This window comes from Pseudochaenichthys georgianus, chromosome 7 (genome assembly GCF_902827115.2).
Source record: "Pseudochaenichthys georgianus chromosome 7, fPseGeo1.2, whole genome shotgun sequence".
Classification (NCBI taxonomy): Eukaryota; Metazoa; Chordata; class Actinopteri; order Perciformes; family Channichthyidae; genus Pseudochaenichthys; species Pseudochaenichthys georgianus.
The window spans coordinates 2378633-2406132 of NC_047509.1; the positions used below are offsets into that span (position 1 = coordinate 2378633).

The following is a 27500-nucleotide window of genomic DNA, read 5'->3' on the forward strand; positions in this document are numbered from 1 at the left end:
TAGAAAGTACAGGTATTTGTGTTCAACATGTAAGAAGTAGTATTTGTGTTCAACATGTAAGAAGTAGAAAGTACAGGTATTTGAGTTCAACATGTAAGAAGTAGAAAGTACAGGTATTTGAGTTCAACATGTAAGAAGTAGAAAGTACAGGTATTTGTGTTCAACATGTAAGAAGTAGAAACTACAGGTATTTGTGTTCAACATGTAAGAAGTAGAAAGTACAGGTATTTGAGTTCAACATGTAAGAAGTAGAAAGTACAGGTATTTGTGTTCAACATGTAAGAAGTAGAAAGTACAGGTATTTGAGTTCAACATGTAAGAAGTAGAAAGTACAGGTATTTGAGTTCAACATGTAAGAAGTAGAAAGTACAGGTATTCGTGTTCAACATGTGAGAAGTAGAAAGTACAGGTATTTGTGTTCAACATGTAAGAAGTAGAAAGTACAGGTATTTGAGTTCAACATGTAAGAAGTAGAAAGTACAGGTATTCGTGTTCAACATGTAAGAAGTAGAAAGTACAGGTATTTGAGTTCAACATGTAAGAAGTAGAAAGTACAGGTATTTGTGTTCCACATGTGAGAAGTAGAAAGTACAGGTATTTGAGTTCAACTTGTAAGAAGTAGAAAGTACAAGTATTTGTGTTCAACATGTGAGAAGTAGAAAGTACAGGTATTTGTGTTCAACATGTAAGAAGTAGAAAGTACAGGTATTTGTGTTCAACATGTGAGAAGTAGAAAGTACAGGTATTTGTGTTCAACATGTGAGAAGTAGAAAGTACAGGTATTTGTGTTCAACATGTAAGAAGTAGAAAGTACAGGTATTTGTGTTCAACATGTAAGAAGTAGAAAGTTCAGGTATTTGTGTTCAACATGTGAGAAGTAGAAAGTTCAGGTATTTGTGTTCAACATGTGAGAAGTAGAAAGTACAGGTATTTGTGTTCAACATGTAAGAAGTAGAAAGTACAGGTATTTGAGTTAAACATGTAAGAAGTAGAAAGTACAGGTATTTGTGTTCAACATGTAAGAAGTAGAAAGTACAGGTATTTGAGTTCAACATGTAAGAAGTAGAAAGTACAGGTATTTGTGTTCAACATGTAAGAAGTAGAAAGTACAGGTATTTGTGTTCAACATGTAAGAAGTAGAAAGTACAGGTATTTGAGTTCAACATGTAAGAAGTAGAAAGTACAGGTATTTGAGTTCAACATGTAAGAAGTAGAAAGTACAGGTATTTGAGTTCAACATGTAAGAAGTAGAAAGTACAGGTATTCGTGTTTAACATGTAAGAAGTAGAAAGTACAGGTATTCGTGTTCAACATGTAAGAAGTAGAAAGTACAGGTATTTGTGTTCAACATGTGAGAAGTAGAAAGTACAGGTATTTGTGTTCAACATGTAAGAAGTAGAAAGTACAGGTATTTGTGTTCAACATGTAAGAAGTAGAAAGTACAGGTATTTGTGTTCAACATGTAAGAAGTAGAAAGTACAGGTATTTGTGTTCAACATGTAAGAAGTAGAAAGTACAGGTATTTGTGTTCAACATGTGAGAAGTAGAAAGTTCAGGTATTTGTGTTCAACATGTAAGAAGTAGAAAGTAAAAAGTCGTCTGTAAAATAAGTAGTGGAGTAAAGTACTGATACCAGAAAAATGTACTTAAGTACAGTAACAAAGTATTTGTACTCCACTACTTCCCAGCTCTGCCGAACCATAATAAGAAAGTAGAATAACTTAATTAGTTGCCATGAGCCCAAATATTGCAAAACTTGGTGTAGCAAGCATTAAATTAATCATGATCAAAATGAAATGATTGTTAGGGGTTCGTAGAGTAAGGTGAGAATACAAGTTTGGTTTAGGCACATTTAAGGTGTTTGAATCTGACTCTTAAAGCTCTAGATGACCCGCCTCTCATCTGTGAGTAAGTGTCTGTTGTGTGTTCCTGATGCAGCGGTCGTATAAAGCACAACGATGTCGTCACGATGCTGCGAAGGATTCAGCCTCCTCTTGGTTTTGGAAAACTGTGTCCTCATCGTGTGTGCTGCAGAGTGAGTACATGCAGATTTGGTACTTTCGAATACGGCAGGAGGTATTTACCAAAAGTAAAAAATATAAATAAACTACATTTTCTATTCAGTATTTCTATTCACAATGCAACAGCGCCACTCGGCTGAAAACAGGAGGAAGAAGTGAAAACACAAGCCCGTATTTCCCACTCAAACCTCAATGTTACTCATCGACACGATCAAATGTTTTTGCCATGAATTTAATAATGGATTCTAAACATTAAAAAATGTTTACAAGGCTGCAAGACACTGATTCTCCGTGCAGCCCTGCAATGTTCATCTTTATTTTTGCTACCACGAGTTGCAATGATCCGGGACAATACATGCAGTATTTCAAAGGGGGTGCAAGGTTTTAGAAAGACTGCGATAGATGTCCCTGTCCCTCTGCTCCTCTCAGAGACTGGTGGCCATGAACGTCCCGCTGCACTCTGACGGGACGGTCACCTTCAGCGCCACGCTGTTTGCTCTCGTCAGAACTTCACTGAAGATCAAGACTGAAGGTCAGATCTCATGCACATTCCACCCATGCATGGCACCTGTATAAGTCACTTAAACCTCTTTGTATCAGGTTGACGTTTCCTCTAAGCTTTCCTCCTTTCCTTCAGGCCCCATCGACCAGCAGAACGAGGAGCTGAAGCTGATCATTAAAAAGCTGTGGAAACGCACCAAACCAAAGCTCATCGATGAAGTTATTCCCCCACCTAGAGGTACAACGAAAACCTCCAGCTGCCTGACATCCTGAGCACACTTCACTACAAATGATATTACACTTTTTGGAGAATTAACACGCTTGCCTTTGAGAATAATCAAAAGCATATACTGTATGCCTTCCTCCTGGCCCTGCACATAATGAACTTGTTTCTGCTCAGGTGACGAGGTGACATGTGGGAAGTTTTACGCCAGCTTCCTGATTCAGGACTATTTCAAAAAGTTCCGTAAGAGAAAGGAGAGGGAGAGGAAATCCAAGAGGAAGGACAGGGCGGCTTCTCTGCAGGTGACTTTAAATATACTGCTTCACCTTCAGATTCCCCCACAGACTTATCAAAGTCTTCTGAATCTTTGAATATGCAAACGGGTGTCTGTGTGTGTGTGTGTCTCAAGCTTTGAAGTTTCACATAATGTATGTCTAAGTTGCTAACTGAAACAAGATTAGCTGATTTCCACCTGATCCAAGAGGCTTTACAAATAGTTTATTTGACCGACATTCAATTTGTTTGACCTAATAAAATGGTTTAAAAAAAAAAAAAAGTTAGATTTAGATAAAATAAGAAAGCAGGGACGCGGGAAGTCAGTCAGAGTTGGGGGTGCGGCATGCGGGTGCGGGGGGGGGGCTGCTAGTGGAGCCTCACAGCGGTGAAACTGTGGCACGCTACACTGTAGGTGCGCCGCGTTTGCGATTCAGTTGTTAAATCTTGCTTTCACAAAACTCCCATCCCTGATCCCTGACGAGCTTCTTTTCTATAGCAGAGCAACAGAAGAAGCACACCGCGTTATCACTTTCTCTTATATAGTGAAGCTTGTTATAGACTGCTTACACTAAAATGCTAACTCAAAAATAGTATCTCAAAATAAAACGTTTGTATCGATTTGTTTAGTGAACTTTGTGGCGTTGCAGTTACAACTCTCCGTCAACAGATGGGGGTGCTGCAGCCCCCTCAGCACCCCCCCTTCCCGCGTCCCTGTAAGAAAGATAACTTAAATGAATCCCCTATTAAAATAAATACTAGGCTTCACAGCATCAATAACAGTGAAACAAAGGATAAGGCAGGTAAGAGTTCACACAGGATGATATCAGAATAATAAGAATTCAGAGAGAGAGAGAGAGAGAGAGAGAGAGAGAGAGAGAGAGAGAGAGAGAGAGAGAGAGAGAGAGAGAGAGAGAGAGAGAGAGAGAGACAAAACACCTAAACCATAACATTGTCAATGTAATAACCAGCTTTTCTTTCTCTTTCTTGTACGTCATGTAACGGTTTCGTGTACCTACTTACTGTATATTGTGTATGTCTTTGATTTATTGTAACTAAAAGAAAAATTCCAAATAAAGTATTGAAATATATGAATATATGTGTTTCAGATGGGGCTGCGCACGCTGCAGGATTTGGCTCCGGAGATTCGCCTGGCGATGTCGTGCGACCTGGAGGAGGAGGAGGGGGTAGAGGGCGAGTTGGGCCACGACGAGATCTTCCACAGCGAGCACGGGGGCTCGGGGGCCTCCACGCCCCGCGACACGCCGCTGCCGCCCATCCACATGCTGGTGGAGCAGGTGACGGTGCTCATGGAGAGCGAGCCCAGGGAGGCGGTGGTGACGGAGCAGGTGACGGGGCGGCTGGAGCACCACAAGCCGGGGTCCGAGCTGGCAGGACTGGAGGTGGTGACGGAGCAGCCGCCCAAGTCCGAGCCCCTCCCCGTCAGGTGGGTCTATAATTATGTTAGAAAAATCTCCCTGGTCTCCCGGCTTGAGCTTCAACCTCAGGATCCATGTATCTGTGATCCTCTCCAGAATGGAAGTAGTCATCACATACAGAGCATCAGCTAGTTCCTGAGCAGTGTCCTTCACTTGCTGATATCCAAGAGAGGGAGTCACAAAGTCACAAGATGGAGGAATAGAAAGCAGTATTCAATGTTTACTTCAGATTAGCTCCACGTAAGAAATGAGCATGCTTGATGTCTCTCTCCATAGAGGCTGAGTCATCATGTTAATCACAGAGCTATCATCTGCCTCAAACAGTCCTAATGCTCTTCCAGGTCATCACACATCCTGTCATGTTCACAGCTACAGTTGGGATAGCTTAGTTAGCATGTTACTCTCATGTTGGAAGATACATTCAGTATTTTCCCAACATATAGTTTAGTTTATTTGTTTATAGTGTCGTGGATCAACTGTCACACAAAACAGTAAATGGGGCAGCTTTAGCCAGCATTGCTAATTTCCAGCTGTTGTCCCCGGCCGGATGATAATAGACACCGTTAAAATCACAACACATCAACAGTATAGTATTCACGTCCTTTTGTTACATTACAGTCACTTGTTAGACGCTTTTATCCAAAGTGACTCACATGCTCAGTGGGGTTTGAACCTGTGCTCCCCCTGATCCCAACACCAACGCACTAACCCACTGCGCCAAAAGTAAAAGTCTTGAATTGGTCTGGTTAAGGAATGTTTTGTCTCAAGTGTACTGTAGGTCTTTGTGTTGGAACATATTATGACAATTGAGAATCAGAAATGTTGAACATAAAAAAATAATATTTAAAAACACAATATTAACAAAGTACAGAAGTTTAATTAAAAAAGTAAATACTCAAGTGCAAGAAAAAAGTCCTACATTGAAAGTAAATGTATTTACCTTAATAAAAGTATTGATTGTAAAGTAAAAGATACTAAATATACTTAACTTAAAGTATTTGTTGTGCAGTAAAATGTAGTTAAAGATAACGTATAGTTGGTGCAGTGTTAGTAATCTGAACTAAAGTATTGTGCAGTAAAATGATATTTGATGTTTCTGAATTATCACTACTTCTGCATTATTGTTGCAACTGTAACTACTGACTGCCGATGTGTCCTCCTCCTCCTGCTGGCTAGTTTAATCTGCACGAATGCATCGTATTCTCTAAGACCATCGTGTGTTATTTAGATGTGTCCTGGGAGAACCGTGTATCTCAGAAAAGCAGCCCTGCTAACAGCTTTGTGACATACAGTGCCTTACATGGATATGAGATACGATAAGAAGTACTTTATTGATCTCAATTTGGGAAATGTTTGTGTTTCAGCAGCAGACAAAGAGATGGCATTGTACAATACAAATGAAAGAAATAAACAACAAAGTAGAAAATATACATGTTGAATTACAAATATTGAGTAAATTAGTGGAGTACATGTATTTAGTTGCTCTCCCCCACTTATATATAGTCATAATGAGTTTTTCCTTTCTGTTCAGGGTGGGCACCATCACTGAGTATCCTCCTCTTGGCTCTCCTCCTCCTCCTCTGGATTGTCCTCCTCCTCTGGATTGTCCTCCTCCTCCTCTGGATTGTCCTCCTCCTGCAGAGATTCCTCCTGCAGAGATTCCTCCTGCAGAGATTCCCCCTGCAGAGATTCCTCCGGTGGCTGTAGTTGAGGAGCCGGTGGTGGTGGTGGTGGTGGTGGAGGCTCCGGCTGAAGTACCTGAGCAGGTTCCCGTCAGTGAGGGAGAGCCAGCAGCTCCAGCACCAGCAGAAGGGTAAGAAACAAGAGAGAGGGAGGAGATCAAAACATGTCATTGACTAAGAAGTTCATGTATTCGCTTGCTTGCAGGCTTCACCCTAACCCTCTTAGGCCCAATCCCAAACCACGCCCGACACCCTACACACTCCCCCTCCTAGTGAACTCCGTGGAGTGACACTCAGCTCAACGAGGCTCCCTCATCGATGTAACAACGGTTTCAAATCAGCTTCTCTTGGACAACAAATTAAAATTAATAACTAAAATAAAACATCTTTAATTAGGTTACTATGTTTGTAAAGCTCTTTTAGTTTTAAACCTGATGTTTATAAGCTTCTTAGTTTTTGCAACGGTCTGTAAATATACACAACTTTATAATAAAATGCACACATTTACCTTTTTCTAGACTAAACACAGGTTTGATCCTGAGTTAAAAACATATGAGGTCATCATGAGGCTGTTAGCATCGCAGTTTATCAGTGGATGTCTGCTGGAACTACTTGTAAACAGCGTGTTTCCTGACGGACACACACAGCGTGACTCCGGTCAGGTAGAGACCGGTCTCAAGTCAGCACCGCTGCAGACTCGCTGTGTGAGGGCTTGATAGCCCACTCCCCCTCCACACTCCTTGGTTTGGAACAGCACTTAATGTGGCGGACCCTCCGCGCGAACGTGCAAACGGAGGGGTAGGGTGTAGGGCGTGGTTTGGGATTGGGCCTAAGTCTCCCTCATATTCTTGCATGTTACATTACATTGCATTTAGCTGACGCTTTTATCCAAAGCGACTTACAATAAGTACATTCGACCAGGAAGACACAACCTTGAAGAAAATAGAATCATATAAGTACATCAGGTTTCAAAGAGCCAATCATTCAAGTGCTACTCAACTGGCTTTAGATAAGCCAGTCCTTTATTAGTATACAAGTGCTCTGTTAGCAGTTCTTTGTTAGTCATTCTATCGCTCGAAGTGGAGTCGAAAGAGATGAGTTTTCAGTCTGCGCCGGAAGGTGTGTAAGCATGTCCTCTTCCAGTCTTTATGCTAAACTAAGATAAACTAACCATCTCACTCGTGGCAGAATAAGCTTATTCCCCAATATCTCAAACTGTTCCTTTGCACTGAAAAAACATGTTTATTTTGGAAAAGCGCTCTTCAGTCTTCTAAACTGTTATCTTACCTAAAAGAATAGCAAAACATAAGTGAATCTTAGAAATCCATGGCTACTAACAAAAGATTGTTTAATCACTTCCTGCATGAGGCCGTAGATTTCTTTCTCTGTGTCTATCAGGAGAAATCTTATCACAAACTTTGCAACAAAGCCAATTATCTAAATCTTTATGCTAAGCTAAGCTAACAGTTTGAACGTTGACAAATATCGAGTTGTATCTAAATCTATATCTAACTCTTAGCGGAAGAAGTATATTTCCCCAATGTATTTTTGAAAAAACATAAGTTAACTCTTTTGTATTGTCTACAGCTACGTGTATCCAGAACCGGTCCCTCCTGCAGAACCTGAGCCCGTCTACAATGATCCGAGCCTGCAGAGAGTCGACAGCGTCGGGGAGACATCGTACAGCGTTCCTGATGCTAACGGCTACGCTAACACTGACCCTAACAACTACGCTAATACTGACCTTAACAACTACGCTAACACTGATCCTAACAACTACGCTACCACTGACCCTAACAACTACGTTAGCACTGATCCTAACAACTACGCTAACACCGATCCTAACAACTACGCTCCCACTGACCCTAACAACTACGTTAGCACTGATCCTAACAACTACGCTACCACTGACCCTAACAACTACGCTCCCACTGACCCTAACAACTACGTTAGCACTGATCCTAACAACTACGCTAACACTGACACTAACAACTACGCTAATACTGCTGCTAGTGGTTACGCTAACCCTGCTGCTAACGGTTCCGCAAACCCTGCTGCTAGTGGTTACGCTAACCCTGCTGCTAACGGTTCCGCAAACCCTGCTGGTAGTGGTTACGCTAACCCTGCTGGTAATGGTTACGCTAACCCTGCTGCTAGTGGTTACGCTAACCCTGCTGCTAGTGGTTACGCTAACCCTGCTGCTAGTGGTTACGCTAACCCTGCTGGTAATGGTTACGCTAACCCTGCTGCTAACGGTTCCGCAAGCCCTGCTGGTAGTGGTTACGCTAACCCTGCTGGTAATGGTTACGCTAACCCTGCTGCTAGTGGTTACGCTAACCCTGCTGCTAGTGGTTACGCTAACCCTGCTGCTAGTGGTTACGCTAACCCTGCTGCTAACGGTTACGCAAACCCTGCTGGTAACGGTTACACTAACGGCTATGCTAACGGTGGTAACGGTTATATTGGCGCCAACATGAACAGAGAGGCTGTCACAGTGAGCCCCACTTCCTACTCTTCTAACGGGTACAACGGGAACGGATACATCAGTGATAGCGGTAGCATTGTTAGCGCTAACGGTTCAGGAAGCACGATGAACGGCGCTGGAAACGGCAGCATGATCAGCGGGTTCGCCGGGAACGGATTCCACGGAAAGGAGAACGCATCCTCGTTTATCAGGAGACGCATTCTGCCTGCTCTACCAAAAGGTGACCCTTTAATTTGGGGCAGGGACCCAATTTTATTTAGGTAGATTAGTTTAGTTTTTATTTAACCTAATTTAGTTAAGTTTAATTTATTTTAGTTGAATTTGGTTTCTTTTAGTTTGTGTGTTTGTTTGCTATATTATATGAAGAAGAATCACAGTCATGCATGCTGACATTTTCTCATAATCCCCTGCTTTCTGTTTCAGGCCGTATACCTTCCTTTAACGTGCAGTGTCTGCAGCCGCAGAGCAGCATGGACGACGTCCCCATCCCGGGGTACCATGGCAACATAGGCCCCCCCAGAGCCCATATACAGGTACACACACACACACACACACACACACACACACATGTTAAAAAAAACAGCCGATTTTACCATTTATTTTTTTACGATTTTTTGCACACTCTCCACCTCTATAGAGCGGTGCAGGGTTGACGTATTTGTGTAGGCCGACCCCAGAAATAAACTGCGCATGGGTTCCCTCGACAAAAAAGCAATGGGATTTCTCCATAGAATTTTGGAAGATAGCTGGAAATAAGGTCTGTGGAAAACAAACCTGTTTGATAAATGCACGTTTTGTTCAGCCGGATAATCTCCACATGTCTACCCTACTTTTATTATTTTCGAATCATAAATCTAGTCGCCAGAAGCAAAATGCTAACGTTATGCTATAAAGGAACTACAGCCGAGTCCAGCAGCACGACTTCAACGTCACGCCTCGTCTCGATATTCAAACATACAGATTCAAAATGGAACGAGTTGAAGCGTTTGTTTGAGCAGTCTGCAGGAGGCAGGGACTTGCTTTCAAGCAGAACAGAAACTAACTCAGAAGAGTGTTCACGTGTTCGGCGTAATGACGTACAACGTCCTCCACGACTTCTGGAGTCCTATTCAGCCACTTGGTAACAACCATCGTTTTTCAGACACGTCAACTCTTCAGAAATCACCAGTGGGGTCCCTGCTGATGATTTAATGTCCTAGAACAAAACGTGATCCGTCTCTTCGATGTGTCTCAACCACAGACCTTAGTTCCAGCTATTTTCCTAAACCCTACGGAGAGATCCGATTGGCTCTGAGACGAGGGAACAGGAAGTGGAGAAATGCTGACTCACCTCATGGTTTTAGGACTCGTCACTGCACCGCTCTATTTGCTTGTATTTTAAGCATACTTCATTTAAAGATGAATGTGATTGATAGCATTTTATTTATTTACAGATATTGTGATAATATTGTTAATAACTTAGGCTTACTTTAATAAGTTAAATTAACTTTTTTTCAAGATTCAAAGGCTTTATTTTGTAGTGTTATTTAGTTTAATTTAGTCTAGTCAACAATAAAAAAACTATACGAATATTGCAAGAAACAGAAATGTATATAAAATGGTGCATACTTCCTCCTATCCCGTCCTCAGAGCGTTCACAGTTTGGAGCGGACCGGCGCCATGTCCTCGGCCTCCTGGGTGAACACGGCGACGGCGGGGCCCCCCCACCACCCGGGGATGATCGCCCCCTCTGGACGCCGAGGGAAGCTCACCTACACCCCGATGCTCCGGATGGACCAGGCCTCCGGACGCAGCCAGCCGATGTGGAGCGACGGCAGCGCCAGCCTCCCCGCCGCCTCCCGGGCCGCCGCGGGCTGGTACCCCGGTCAGACCCGGACCCTCGGCAGCGTCAGGATGCCCCCCGTCAGCCACCGCTACCTGGAGAAAGGGAGCGCAGACAGCCTGGTGGAGTCGGTGAGTAAAGGGGGACATTGTTGATGAAATCCAAAGCAATATGTATATGCAATATCAATATGAACAACATATTAACTATTTCAAAATACTTGGAACTCTCTCATGGGTTGGGTGGGTTCAGAGTTTTTCTAGTTTATCTTTAAACAAGGACATTTGTATTAAAATGGCTGTAACTGTCATTTTTATAATAAAATGTGTCGCTTGTTTATCTGTGAAATATGTAATTTATTTTTTAAGCAATCATTCTGGAAAAGCAAAGAGGCTGCTAGACTTTTGATAACAAATTATGTATAAAATGTAATGTTTGAATTTAGTAATACATACATATACTAATACGTATAAATTGGAATTCGCTCAATAATTACTTAACACAACTAATGATTTTAGAAAGTAATGATAATACTTTCTCATTCTCCTCAGTCTGTAATTGCATATTATCATAAAATAAATAAAGGGGCAACATTTTGCATTTTAATTTGAGTGCCTAACGCCATAGACGTGCATGTTTATGTTGGCATGATACAGAGAATTATAACCTCCGTCCTTCCTCTCTCTATCTCACATCAGATCCTGATCTCCGAGGGTCTCGGCGTCTACGCCCGGGACCCGAAGTTCGTGAACTTTGCGAAGCGTGAGATTGCGGAGGCGTGTCACCTGAGTATGGACGACATGGAGAGCGCGGCGTCCGACCTCATCGCCCGCGGAGCCAGCCAGTCCATCTCTCGCTTCGAGGACGAGCTGGCCGACGAGATGAACTGCGTGATCTCTTACTGAGGTCCGGAAAAAAACTGCATTAACAGTGAGAGGAAGTAAGGAGAGAGGATTGTGAGGAAAGGAAGTGTTCTTTAAAGAGAGAGAGAAACGTGTGCAAGACTGATGTCTGAAGTTCAAATGTTGTGTTGGTAAGTTATCATTTTGTTTGTAAATGCCAAAACACACACTAACACACACCCTGACTTTAAGAGCGGTATGTGGCAGGACTGCCTTGTTTTGCTGCAGAAAACTGGACTTTTCTTTTTGCATTGTGTTCTCATTTTATACTGTACATGAACTGTTGTCCCTTTATACTCCTGTACAAACTGTAAAAATAGAAAATATGACATCAACAAAATGTTTATAATTTATTAAACGAATAACGATACGCGAGTGCCCAACAGCATTCGCTATTTTAGAGAAGTATTTAAATATATGAAACCTATTGAATATCCTCTTTTGAGAAACATGAAAACTAACCGCAGCATTTTGGATTTGTGTGACTTTAAATAAAGCGTCATGTATTCTCAAATGTTTTGTTTTGTATTTATTATTGTAACATGTCACTAAAAAAGATTGTTATTCGCCTCCAAAAATATAGTGAAGTAGAAGTGGATGTAGCATTAAAGGTCATTAAAGGTCCATTGTTGAGGTCTACTAGAACAGATTTACATTGTTCAATGTTCCAAACTCATATTGGTTTCTCACAGCATCTCTGTATAGCATGTGTGTTCACTCTCTGTCCTACACGCCTTGTTGGAGCTCCTGCCCCCGTTACAGCTGAACATCAGTGATTATGTGTTACCATGGCGTTTGTTAGCAACCAGAAAATGACACCAGTGATGACAAACGGATGAGAATGCTGCGTGGGGTCTGGGAGCCGTGTTGGCGGGACGTTCAAATCAAATCAAGTTTTATTTATATAGCACATTTATAAACGATTTTTAGTCGAGTCAAAGTGCTGTACATATAATAAAAACAGCCTACAGTAGAGACACTTTACAGCAAATACAACAGCACAGATTGTTCAGAATATCAGTATGAGAAAAACGACACCCTCTGTCCTTAGACCCTCTGTCCTTAGACCCTCACATCGTACAAGGAGAAACTTCCAGAGAAAACCCACAATTTAAGACACTGATCTAACCCCTCCCAAAATACACACACACACACACACACACACACACACACACACACACACACACACACACACACACACACACACACACACACACACACACACACACACACACACACACACACACACACACCTCTCTGCATTAATAAGCCTCGGGGCAACCTCTCATTGCCCTTAGAATAAATCTGCTTTCTCATTGGCTCTCATTTACTCCACGTCTGATGCTTCCTCTGACGTCACTACGCTTCACACGTCCTCGCCCAATTTGTGACGCAGTCTGCTCTTCCTCCTGGGTGTCTGCCTCCCCGCCGTCACCCCCCTCCCTGGCTGTTCCGGAGAGACGCCTCCCTCCCGCCGCCCCTCTGATCCTCTTATCAGCGAGTAAGCGGCCAAGATGGATGTTGTAAACCAGGTAAGGCTTTGCGGGGGGAAATCATATATTTCATTACTGTATTTTCTCTGTAGATGATTCTCATTCATTTCGCATTATTGTCCTCCATCCTGCGCAATAAGTAGGAGGTTATTTGGCCAAAGATGCGCCGACCTTTACCGTTTTTCAGCGCAGAGCTCTCGATGAGTCGGAATTGTGATTTATGCATGCATGTCTGCACGACGGTGCCATTTATCCTGCCGTTAATCTGCAGATATAATAGATTAGCCTGTTCTCAGTTACACCACCACAAAAAAAAATGTGTAGGATGAGCAGAGATTTCTGCAGCAATGACATTTATCTTTTAGAGGATGTGGTCTCCACCGGGATTCATCCTGCTCATTGATTCTAGTCTCCATGAGCATGCTGCTGCTTGGATACCAAATATGATTCATTTCTAAGGCAGACCATTATGTCGGTGTGTGTGTGTGTGCGTGTGCGTGCGGGCTCGGATAGCCGCAGTATAGGCCGCACGACATAAGAGAAGCTCTGTGACAAAGAGGGGCTTCAGTGTGAGCGGAGAGGGGAGATGAAACATGCATTTTGTGAGGATGCGTCATCTGTTCAATATGGATGCTGAAAGATGATGGAGAGTATAGAGAAACCATCATCACTGCTGCGGCCATTTATTGATACACACACACACACACACACACACACACACACACACACACACACACACACCACACACACACACCACACACACACACACACACACACACACACACACACACACACACACACACCGCCTTCTTATTCTTCCTCCTCTTCTCCTTGTTTGCGGTGTCGCATCACCTGCGCAAAAAAGACATCCTCCTGTTTGAGGCAGATAACGCGAGAGCTGCGGGCAAAATGATATTTAACATAAAAGGAGAAGGCTGCTGTGAAGTGTGCATCGTGAGAGCACCGAGAAAACAAGTTAATCAGCTTTAGTGTAACGGTAATGCTGCCAGGAGCTCACACACACACACACACACACACACACACACACACACACACACACACACACACACACACACACACACACACACACACACACACACACACACACACACACACACACACACACCCACACCCACACCCACACACACACAGTCAGAGCGTTTGAAGCCATAATGGTGGTATTGTAGGCAGTGTCACAGAGGGGGGCAATGCCCAATATGTAAATATATACACACATTTCTATACAACTTAATGCAACTATCCATGTCCTTTAAAAAGCCTCATATAGTATTTTTTAAATACATAATTTGGTGTACTATATGCACATTTTTATTTAGTGTTTTTGCTTTCTTTTTTTCCAAAGTCTTAAGTTTGTGTCATTTTTTAAATTAAATGTTATTTTCTTTAGATTAAGTTTATGTTAATATTTGTTATTACATTTTTTATTAATTTGATGGATATTTTACTACAAAATGGAGTCACAAAACCCAATTTCCCCGATATAAATAAAATATTTCCTGTTTCTGATTCAAAGCATTTAAGCGTAAGCACTTTATGCACTAATTACATTTTGTTGAGCCCCTTCAAATTGAGTGAACACCCCTCTCTTTTTGCGACAGTTATGGCCAAATGTTAGTCTTTTATTGCTTTCCTCGATGCGTGGACTCACATATTGGCGTTGTATCACGCAGCCTCAGGGCGTTATGAGTGTGAGGTAATTAGGTTCCTGATTTTAATCATCAACTTCACACAGAGAGAGAGAGCGAGCGGCAGCTGTGTGAAAAAGTTAAAATACATTTTAACTAACGGCTGTTTTGTGTGTGTGTGTGTTTTGGCAGCTGGTGGCCCAAGGGCAGTTCACTATACTCAAACAACCGCTGGGATTTATCAAAGTTCTACAATGGGTAAGTGCACTTCTTATTACTCCGTACATTTTACATTATAATAACTACGTAATCACAGAACAGCAAAATGTGTTGAATCTTTGTATTGAAATGCTCACACACTCAATCCAACAGGAAACACCTTATTTATCATAAATTATCGGATTAATTTCTTACATTTTTGCATTTAAGACCAAAGTGGTTGAATTTGACCCCTTTTTCAATTGAGAGCCAAGCATGTCATATCTGTATTTCCTTTTGTTGTTATTAGTCATGTTATTGTTTTGTTGTTCTTATCTTTCCAGGCTGTTACACTTTGATATGCCTTGTGGGCCATGTTGGGTTTGACCTTAGAACAATGCATGTATATGGAGAGCGAACGAATGAATGATCTGATCTAGCTTTTTGAACACAATAACGGTCCAAATTGAAGTAAAATTGCATACTTTTTACAGAGAAAACGTACATTTTTGCAAGTATTGCATATCAAATATGTGCATCCAGATCTTCCTCAGTGAAAACATGCTAATATATATTTGTTTTAGTGAATAGTTTATGGCATGGTGGTTGAAAAGGGGTGAAGATGACTCAATCTGAAAATGCCACCAAGCTCTCTGGGTTAATATGGAAACACACACACACACACACACACACACACACACACACACACACACACACACACACACACACACACACACACACACACACACACACACACACACACACACACACACACACACACCACACACACACACACACACACACACACACACACACACATACCATGTATACATCACTTCAGGGGACATTACATTGACTTACATGCATTTCCTGGAGACTTATCCTAACCAACACATGCCTAACCCTAAACCTAACCAAGTCTTCATGATTCCCTTATGGGGACCTCCAATTTGTCCCCATAAGGGAGGTGAGTCCCCACGCATGACTGTAAACAGATTTAGGTCCCCACAAGTATAGTAATGCTAGACCAACAGAATTAGAAAAATGTCCAATTGAGCTCAAATCAGTTCGGCATCTGAAATATATGTTTTTTAATAACGCGTTTTGGTGAGGTATTTAAAAAAGAAAAGGGGTGTCTTAAGACATTAAGTAGCTAAGTTCTGCCTATAGTTAGACATATTTAAATGATAATTATCAATTCATCAATTTAGGGTATCAACAATAATGTCATCAGTTTGATTTGTTCCTCTCTGCACCAATCGAAGCGTACGCATGTTACCCATTTGGACACAATCGAAAGGCAACAACAGAAACACAAACATGGTTCAGCATGTGGAAAAACTCCCCAAAAACACACTTATCTAATAAATAAATAAGTAAGCGTAGGCCGTGAGCTGGGATGCATTTAAAAAATCAATTCCGCACTATTTTGGTAATTGATTTATTGTCATGTTTCCATCCAAGGGGAAGCTCCTGTGTCCAGCGTCTCCGATCTGAGGACTCACTGTGTTCCTTTGTCTTAAGCTCAAGCTGATTATCTTCGGTGTTTTGTTCTGCTGGCGCACGTTGTGGTGCCTGAACGTGGGCTGCAACCGGGAGGGGGATTTATTTGTTCATATTATAGCAAATGATCCATCAATTAAAACGACGTCATTATACCCTTTTGTCAAATCAAGTCTGAACGGTTCAGCATCTCCAATTGCAACATCACAAAGGACCAAATATTAGGGATCAGAAAACAAGGAAACGTGCAATAAATAGAGCCTAACATGACAGTCAGATGAATGTCTCATGCAATGTTTGTTAGTTCTAGTTGGAAGTTGATTCCACAGAGTATGTAACGGCATTTTCAGATGAGCAGGATATGTTCCCACAGATATCCACACACAGCTAGTGAGGGCCTCTACATGTTGTCTTTGCTTTCAAAATGTTAAACCCAGATGTGTTTTATGCTCTTGTTCAGATTATGTTAACAGCTGACAGTTTGCATTGTCAACCTATAGAGCCAGATCATTTCTATTCATCATTTGAGTCTTTTTTTTCCAGCAAAAACACCCATTATTCTCTTTTTCTTGCTCCTCGGATGTGAGGATCTGATGCTTTCCGATTCTTCACTAACTATCGTTGGGTTTTTGACTTGTGTTCCAACAAAACAAGCGATGTGGGGAGGTCACCTTGAGCTTTTTTTAGTTATTTTCTGACATTAAATCTACCTTTTGATCTGAAAAGTGAAGCCCATTCCTTGAACTTGTCTTGTTTCCAATGGCCAGCAGGGGGCGACCCCCGCGGTTGATTGCATGGAAGTCTATGAGGAAATAGGCCGACTTCTCACTTGATGTATTACCTCAGAATACATTTCCCTGGTGGGTTTATGGTCTCAAACTCTAGTTGCAAGTCTTCTTCAGTACACCATGATGTTTGATTAGTGAATTATGGTTCAATTTGGAGTAAAAATAGACATTAAAGCAGTGTGTGCTAGAGGGCGTGGCTACGGTGACGTCGCTAACACTTTGTTATCTATGTTTGGTGTTTTCCTCTTGGCATTTCAAGTGTGTGTTCACTTGTAATATCATGATCTCCTATAAATGTCTTAGTTCACTTTCAGTTGTACTTCCATAGCCAAAATGTAAAAAACTAATGCTTGAAGTCATAATGAATGCTCCTGTATGGTCTGTGCATTTTATAGACAAAATATTATATAGATTAAGTAAATAATTGGAAAATGAGATGACTTAGCAGCCCTAATTATTCAAGACTCGAGGTGTCATGTGCAAAATAGCTACAGTATAGTTGTTGGCAAGAAACATCTTAAGTCCCGAGCTCCTCAACAAAATGCAAAATGCAATATACTGCATAAAGCAAACTATATACTTTATTTGATCTAAAATATTGATGTTTCTACAACACCCAGTTGTCTTTGTGTATTTTGTGAATGAAGCGCCATCTCATGGTTAAATCCTGTAATTGAACAAATGGGGAAATTGGGCAACACCCCCAGCCACTGGCATCCGCTGGGCTTTTGACTGGGACACACCCATTTGAGTCTGATCTGGGGTGCTACATCTGTAAGACGTAAATACATTAAATGAGCGCACATGACCTTATCGTGCAGGTCAGATGCAGGAATAAGTACACGGAAATAATTAGATACATCTGAATGTAAGCGCACACACTGTACAGTCAAATAAAATCCTTCATATTCTAAAATTATTAACTTAAAACATGTAATACTTGCATGCAATGATATAAAGAAGACATTTTGGACGGAGAAATGAAAAGGAAATCGAGTAGGAGTAGCACATGGGTCCCATATCTGTGAGCTACAGCCTTAGCCAGTATGTTCAAGACAAGCAATGGTGTGATTACATTTGACATATTGGTGCAAGTAAAGGCAAGGTTAAACAATGTATTCATGCAAATAATGAGATAAACTGAATTACAAGTTAGAATAAATCCTATACATGGATATAAACATTACATTCCTGCATGCAAAGTAATACAGAATACATTTTGGGAGGGTAGGTTAAAGGAATGTGGAGCCTATAACTGTTAGCTGAAGCCCTGGTTGACGCACAATGCACTGAAGACATAAAAATAGTGCAATTAATATTTAGCAAATGACCTTTTGGTGCATGTTAGATGCAGGAGTAAGCAGGGATGTGTAAACTAAATGCACGTACAGTCGAATGAGATTTAAACAATGTGAAATGTAATACCGTACAGTAGAAGACCTGAATATAGTAATAAAGTATACAGATTTAGACTTAATCAGGGTTCAAGGTTAGTTTATTTGTACAGCACATTTTAAGATACAGAGGCCATTCAAAGTGCTTCAGGCATTTAACACATAGTAATTCAAACAAAACAGACACACACAAAAGTACTAAAGAATACATTTTGGGAGGGTAGACTAGTGGGAATTTGAGCACGAATGATCCCTTCCTGCAAATGGCCCCCGTAGCTGTTAGCTAAAGCAATATGTGCACGTAGCACTACAGTCAAATGAGATTTCTGAAAATGTGAAATTAAATAACATAGGCTGCAGCTCCTCCATCACAGAGGCACAATGAGTGTGCTGCATGACTCTGGAGTCCTTCCCTGAGGCAGAGTGAGTGTGCAGCCCCTCGTCCAATCAGGAGGCTCGCTCCGGAGGCCGTGAATCATCTGCTGCCGTCAGACGGGAGGGGGAGCTGCTCCCTCTCTCTCTGGATTAATAATGGAGACACACAAACACACGCACGCGCACACGCACATACACACGCACACACACACGGGCCCTCCTCGGTACCGCAAGTAAATACCGCTAGTAAATTGTCAACGAGGGGGGGGGGGTGCTAGTGACTTATCCGACCGGCCCACATGCACACGCACGCACACACACGGGAGGAGAGGAGCCTCCCTCCATTACAGGCTGCAAGAAGAGATGCTTCAGTGTCGTGTGAATAATCTTTAATGCAGGCAGTATGCGCCGATTTATCAAATGTGTCAGCATGAGTTGATATGTGTACAGGAAGAGAGATCGGTGTAGATTAGTGTCATTCAAATCAAATCACTTTCAAGGAATTGGGTTTCGTGACAGTTGCTAAGGAGCGAAAAATAAAAATATAGCCTATATTTGCTTTGATTAATTAATTATTAAAGATGTTAAAGTAAGAATGTGTAAATGAATATTTAAACAAGAAATTCAAGTAAAAATGTGCAGTAAGGATATAAAATAAAATATAACAAAAATATAAGAAGATAAGTTAAAATGTGTACTTCAACATTTAGGCAAAGATTCCTCACATTTCAGACTTAATCAGTTTTATCATACTCGCGAAATGCACGAGGTGGAGCGTGCATGTGACTGTGTGTGTGTGTGTGTGTGTGCGCGCGCGCGTGCGTGCGTGTGTGTGTGTGTGTGTGTGTGTGTGTGTGTGTGTGGTGTGTGTGTGTGTGTGTGTGTGTCTCTGTAGACGCGAGTGAGAACATGGAGGTGGAGCCTCTCTGATGTGAGATGAAGATGAGGATGTGTTGGTTCTGCCGAAGCTCCGGGGTGTTTTCTGTTCAGACGCTCGTGTTTGTTGCTGCAGGCGCGCAGCTTGTGTTGACTCTTTGTTCTCTTGGCTTCATGTCGGCACACTCGCAGGCGCTAAACCTCCTACGATGAGGCATTAATGTTGTGTAAGAACCAGTCAATCTTAATAAGATCGTCAAACTTGAGAAATTGCTGAATATCATCCCAGAATATTCACTTAAGCAATTACAGATACATGTATTAATATAAACGTACTGCACACACTACAGGCTGTGGATGCAGATTGACTTCATGAGCAGAACCGTGATGTATGAGAAGATAATCCTTTACAATCAATAATCCATAAAAACCTCCCTGGTATCTGTGCATAGGGGGAACAAAGGGTACACTTCTGTGTGTATCCCAAGCCAGACATGCAGAGTAACGTGCTCCACGATAAGGGAAACGTACATGACAATGAACATGAAAAACAGGCGAAATAATTAATGGAAAATACAATGTTTATGTAAAAATAGGATTAAAATAGGATTTGAAAAAATTGATATATTTTAAAAATAGATATAATAAAATGGAAAACATAATTAAAGAAGAAATAAAATGTCTATTCTGTTTTGCAGCATATCAAGGGACACAGAAGCAGCATCAGTAAAACGTCTCGATGCATCATCCTCTACTTTCATTTCATACATCAGTAGTGGACACCCACCCACAACCACACACACGCACGCACGCACACACACACACACACACACACACACACACACACACACACACATCACACACTCGGATATTGTGTCTCCGTGTGAAAACCGTCCTCTGCCTCCTCGCTGTGTGACGCTGCCAGCACTGTTTCCATGGCACCCAAACTCTGCGTGCCACCATTTCTTTTCTCTCCTTCCTCCCCCATCACTCCTCCATTCCTCCTCCATCACTCCTCCTTCACTCCTTCATTCCTCCCCCCCATCACTCCTCCATTCCTCCTCCATCACTCCTCCTTCACTCCTTCATTCCTCCCCCCTATCACTCCTTCATTCCTCCTCCATCACTCCTCCTTCATTCCTCCTCCATCACTCCTCCTTCATTCCTCCCCCCTATCACTCCTTCATTCCTCCTCCATCACTCCTTCATTCCTCCTCCATCACTCCTCCTTCACTCCTTCATTCCTCCCCCCTATCACTGCTCCTTCCTCTCATCTGTCAATGTAAAGTAACTCTAATTGGACATACACCTGAACATCAGCAGGAGAGGACTCTTTAAAGTAGAGACACTACATACTGATATACACCTGAACATCAGCAGGAGAGGACTCTTTAAAGTAGAGACACTACATACTGATATACACCTGAACATCAGCAGGAGAGGACTCTTTAAAGTAGAGACACTACATACTGATATACACCTGAACATCAGCAGGAGAGGACTCTTTAAAGTAGAGACACTACATACTGATATACACCTGAACATCAGCAGGAGAGGACTCTTTAAAGTAGAGACACTACATACTGATATACACCTGAACATCAGCAGGAGAGGACTCTTTAAAGTAGAGACACTACATACTGATATACACCTGAACATCAGCAGGAGAGGACTCTTTAAAGTAGAGACACTACATACTGATATACACCTGAACATCAGCAGGAGAGGACTCTTTAAAGTAGAGACACTACATACTGATATACACCTGAACATCAGCAGGAGAGGACTCTTTAAAGTAGAGACACTACATACTGATATACACCTGAACATCAGCAGGAGAGGACTCTTTAAAGTAGAGACACTACATACTGATATACACCTGAACATCAGCAGGAGAGGACTCTTTAAAGTAGAGACACTACATACTGATATACACCTGAACATCAGCAGGAGAGGACTCTTTAAAGTAGAGACACTACATACTGATATACACCTGAACATCAGCAGGAGAGGACTCTTTAAAGTAGAGACACTACATACTGATATACACCTGAACATCAGCAGGAGAGGACTCTTTAAAGTAGAGACACTACATACTGATATACACCTGAACATCAGCAGGAGAGGACTCTTTAAAGTAGAGACACTACATACTGATATACACCTGAACATCAGCAGGAGAGGACTCTTTAAAGTAGAGACACTACATACTGATATACACCTGAACATCAGCAGGAGAGGACTCTTTAAAGTAGAGACACTACATACTGATATACACCTGAACATCAGCAGGAGAGGACTCTTTAAAGTAGAGACACTACATACTGATATACACCTGAACATCAGCAGGAGAGGACTCTTTAAAGTAGAGACACTACATACTGATATACACCTGAACATCAGCAGGAGAGGACTCTTTAAAGTAGAGACACTACATACTGATATACACCTGAACATCAGCAGGAGAGGACTCTTTAAAGTAGAGACACTACATACTGATATACACCTGAACATCAGCAGGAGAGGACTCTTTAAAGTAGAGACACTACATACTGATATACACCTGAACATCAGCAGGAGAGGACTCTTTAAAGTAGAGACACTACATACTGATATACACCTGAACATCAGCAGGAGAGGACTCTTTAAAGTAGAGACACTACATACTGATATACACCTGAACATCAGCAGGAGAGGACTCTTTAAAGTAGAGACACTACATACTGATATACACCTGAACATCAGCAGGAGAGGACTCTTTAAAGTAGAGACACTACATACTGATATACACCTGAACATCAGCAGGAGAGGACTCTTTAAAGTAGAGACACTAATACTGATATACACCTGAACATCAGCAGGAGAGGACTCTTTAAAGTAGAGACACTACATACTGATATACACCTGAACATCAGCAGGAAAGGACTCTTTAAAGTAGAGACACTACATACTGATATACACCTGAACATCAGCAGGAGAGGACTCTTTAAAGTAGAGACACTACATACTGATATACACCTGAACATCAGCAGGAGAGGACTCTTTAAAGTAGAGACACTACATACTGATATACACCTGAACATCAGCAGGAGAGGACTCTTTAAAGTAGAGACACTACATACTGATATACACCTGAACATCAGCAGGAGAGGACTCTTTAAAGTAGAGACACTACATACTGATATACACCTGAACAGCAGCAGGAGAGGACTCTTTAAAGTAGAGACACTACATACTGATATACACCTGAACATCAGCAGGAGGAGAGGACTCTTTAAAGTAGAGACACTACATACTGATATACACCTGAACATCAGCAGGAGAGGACTCTTTAAAGTAGAGACACTACATACTGATATACACCTGAACATCAGCAGGAGAGGACTCTTTAAAGTAGAGACACTACATACTGATATACACCTGAACATCAGCAGGAGAGGACTCTTTAAAGTAGAGACACTACATACTGATATACACCTGAACATCAGCAGGAGAGGACTCTTTAAAGTAGAGACACTACATACTGATATACACCTGAACATCAGCAGGAGAGGACTCTTTAAAGTAGAGACACTACATACTGATATACACCTGAACATCAGCAGGAGAGGACTCTTTAAAGTAGAGACACTACATACTGATATACACCTGAACATCAGCAGGAGAGGACTCTTTAAAGTAGAGACACTACATACTGATATACACCTGAACATCAGCAGGAGAGGACTCTTTAAAGTAGAGACACTACATACTGATATACACCTGAACATCAGCAGGAGAGGACTCTTTAAAGTAGAGACACTACATACTGATATACACCTGAACATCAGCAGGAGAGGACTCTTTAAAGTAGAGACACTACATACTGATATACACCTGAACATCAGCAGGAGAGGACTCTTTAAAGTAGAGACACTACATACTGATATACACCTGAACATCAGCAGGAGAGGACTCTTTAAAGTAGAGACACTACATACTGATATACACCTGAACATCAGCAGGAGAGGACTCTTTAAAGTAGAGACACTACATACTGATATACACCTGAACATCAGCAGGAGAGGACTCTTTAAAGTAGAGACACTACATACTGATATACACCTGAACATCAGCAGGAGAGGACTCTTTAAAGTAGAGACACTACATACTGATATACACCTGAACATCAGCAGGAGAGGACTCTTTAAAGTAGAGACACTACATACTGATATACACCTGAACATCAGCAGGAGAGGACTCTTTAAAGTAGAGACACTACATACTGATATACACCTGAACATCAGCAGGAGAGGACTCTTTAAAGTAGAGACACTACATACTGATATACACCTGAACATCAGCAGGAGAGGACTCTTTAAAGTAGAGACACTACATACTGATATACACCTGAACATCAGCAGGAGAGGACTCTTTAAAGTAGAGACACTACATACTGATATACACCTGAACATCAGCAGGAGAGGACTCTTTAAAGTAGAGACACTACATACTGATATACACCTGAACATCAGCAGGAGAGGACTCTTTAAAGTAGAGACACTACATACTGATATACACCTGAACATCAGCAGGAGAGGACTCTTTAAAGTAGAGACACTACATACTGATATACACCTGAACATCAGCAGGAGAGGACTCTTTAAAGTAGAGACACTACATACTGATATACACCTGAACATCAGCAGGAGAGGACTCTTTAAAGTAGAGACACTACATACTGATATACACCTGAACATCAGCAGGAGAGGACTCTTTAAAGTAGAGACACTACATACTGATATACACCTGAACATCAGCAGGAGAGGACTCTTTAAAGTAGAGACACTACATACTGATATACACCTGAACATCAGCAGGAGAGGACTCTTTAAAGTAGAGACACTACATACTGATATACACCTGAACATCAGCAGGAGAGGACTCTTTAAAGTAGAGACACTACATACTGATATACACCTGAACATCAGCAGGAGAGGACTCTTTAAAGTAGAGACACTACATACTGATATACACCTGAACATCAGCAGGAGAGGACTCTTTAAAGTAGAGACACTACATACTGATATACACCTGAACATCAGCAGGAGAGGACTCTTTAAAGTAGAGACACTACATACTGATATACACCTGAACATCAGCAGGAGAGGACTCTTTAAAGTAGAGACACTACATACTGATATACACCTGAACATCAGCAGGAGAGGACTCTTTAAAGTAGAGACACTACATACTGATATACACCTGAACATCAGCAGGAGAGGACTCTTTAAAGTAGAGACACTACATACTGATATACACCTGAACATCAGCAGGAGAGGACTCTTTAAAGTAGAGACACTACATACTGATATACACCTGAACATCAGCAGGAGAGGACTCTTTAAAGTAGAGACACTACATACTGATATACACCTGAACATCAGCAGGAGAGGACTCTTTAAAGTAGAGACACTACATACTGATATACACCTGAACATCAGCAGGAGAGGACTCTTTAAAGTAGAGACACTACATACTGATATACACCTGAACATCAGCAGGAGAGGACTCTTTAAAGTAGAGACACTACATACTGATATACACCTGAACATCAGCAGGAGAGGACTCTTTAAAGTAGAGACACTACATACTGATATACACCTGAACATCAGCAGGAGAGGACTCTTTAAAGTAGAGACACTACATACTGATATACACCTGAACATCAGCAGGAGAGGACTCTTTAAAGTAGAGACACTACATACTGATATACACCTGAACATCAGCAGGAGAGGACTCTTTAAAGTAGAGACACTACATACTGATATACACCTGAACATCAGCAGGAGAGGACTCTTTAAAGTAGAGACACTACATACTGATATACACCTGAACATCAGCAGGAGAGGACTCTTTAAAGTAGAGACACTACATACTGATATACACCTGAACATCAGCAGGAGAGGACTCTTTAAAGTAGAGACACTACATACTGATATACACCTGAACATCAGCAGGAGAGGACTCTTTAAAGTAGAGACACTACATACTGATATACACCTGAACATCAGCAGGAGAGGACTCTTTAAAGTAGAGACACTACATACTGATATACACCTGAACATCAGCAGGAGAGGACTCTTTAAAGTAGAGACACTACATACTGATATACACCTGAACATCAGCAGGAGAGGACTCTTTAAAGTAGAGACACTACATACTGATATACACCTGAACATCAGCAGGAGAGGACTCTTTAAAGTAGAGACACTACATACTGATATACACCTGAACATCAGCAGGAGAGGACTCTTTAAAGTAGAGACACTACATACTGATATACACCTGAACATCAGCAGGAGAGGACTCTTTAAAGTAGAGACACTACATACTGATATACACCTGAACATCAGCAGGAGAGGACTCTTTAAAGTAGAGACACTACATACTGATATACACCTGAACATCAGCAGGAGAGGACTCTTTAAAGTAGAGACACTACATACTGATATACACCTGAACATCAGCAGGAGAGGACTCTTTAAAGTAGAGACACTACATACTGATATACACCTGAACATCAGCAGGAGAGGACTCTTTAAAGTAGAGACACTACATACTGATATACACCTGAACATCAGCAGGAGAGGACTCTTTAAAGTAGAGACACTACATACTGATATACACCTGAACATCAGCAGGAGAGGACTCTTTAAAGTAGAGACACTACATACTGATATACACCTGAACATCAGCAGGAGAGGACTCTTTAAAGTAGAGACACTACATACTGATATACACCTGAACATCAGCAGGAGAGGACTCTTTAAAGTAGAGACACTACATACTGATATACACCTGAACATCAGCAGGAGAGGACTCTTTAAAGTAGAGACACTACATACTGATATACACCTGAACATCAGCAGGAGAGGACTCTTTAAAGTAGAGACACTACATACTGATATACACCTGAACATCAGCAGGAGAGGACTCTTTAAAGTAGAGACACTACATACTGATATACACCTGAACATCAGCAGGAGAGGACTCTTTAAAGTAGAGACACTACATACTGATATACACCTGAACATCAGCAGGAGAGGACTCTTTAAAGTAGAGACACTACATACTGATATACACCTGAACATCAGCAGGAGAGGACTCTTTAAAGTAGAGACACTACATACTGATATACACCTGAACATCAGCAGGAGAGGACTCTTTAAAGTAGAGACACTACATACTGATATACACCTGAACATCAGCAGGAGAGGACTCTTTAAAGTAGAGACACTACATACTGATATACACCTGAACATCAGCAGGAGAGGACTCTTTAAAGTAGAGACACTACATACTGATATACACCTGAACATCAGCAGGAGAGGACTCTTTAAAGTAGAGACACTACATACTGATATACACCTGAACATCAGCAGGAGAGGACTCTTTAAAGTAGAGACACTACATACTGATATACACCTGAACATCAGCAGGAGAGGACTCTTTAAAGTAGAGACACTACATACTGATATACACCTGAACATCAGCAGGAGAGGACTCTTTAAAGTAGAGACACTACATACTGATATACACCTGAACATCAGCAGGAGAGGACTCTTTAAAGTAGAGACACTACATACTGATATACACCTGCACATCAGCAGGAGAGGACTCTTTAAAGTAGAGACACTACATACTGATATACACCTGAACATCAGCAGGAGAGGACTCTTTAAAGTAGAGACACTACATACTGATATACACCTGAACATCAGCAGGAGAGGACTCTTTAAAGTAGAGACACTACATACTGATATACACCTGAACATCAGCAGGAGAGGACTCTTTAAAGTAGAGACACTACATACTGATATACACCTGAACATCAGCA

General features: G+C 41.5%; 2 protein-coding genes across 2 annotated transcripts in view; both read left to right on the top strand.

The window, feature by feature from the left end:
- LOC117449586 (voltage-dependent L-type calcium channel subunit alpha-1D-like) overlaps positions 1–11824 on the top strand; it is an 80026-nt gene extending 68202 nt beyond the window's left edge. The window contains exons 34-44 of the mRNA XM_071203663.1: positions 1808–1818; positions 1939–2035; positions 2451–2553; positions 2659–2760; positions 2923–3047; positions 4128–4465; positions 5989–6270; positions 7727–8844; positions 9048–9157; positions 10254–10577; positions 11145–11824. Of these exons, the coding sequence (XP_071059764.1) occupies positions 1808–1818; positions 1939–2035; positions 2451–2553; positions 2659–2760; positions 2923–3047; positions 4128–4465; positions 5989–6270; positions 7727–8844; positions 9048–9157; positions 10254–10577; positions 11145–11351 (2817 nt within the window). The 3' untranslated portion in view covers positions 11352–11824. The remainder of the gene's footprint in view (positions 1–1807; positions 1819–1938; positions 2036–2450; positions 2554–2658; positions 2761–2922; positions 3048–4127; positions 4466–5988; positions 6271–7726; positions 8845–9047; positions 9158–10253; positions 10578–11144) is intronic.
- Positions 11825–12775: 951 nt separating this feature from the next.
- Positions 12776–27500, top strand: part of LOC117449021 (synaptophysin-like) — a 26830-nt gene continuing 12105 nt past the window's right edge. Inside the window, exons 1-2 of the mRNA XM_034086348.1 lie at positions 12776–12880; positions 14680–14745. Coding sequence (XP_033942239.1) covers positions 12863–12880; positions 14680–14745 — 84 coding nt within the window. The 5' untranslated portion in view covers positions 12776–12862. The remainder of the gene's footprint in view (positions 12881–14679; positions 14746–27500) is intronic.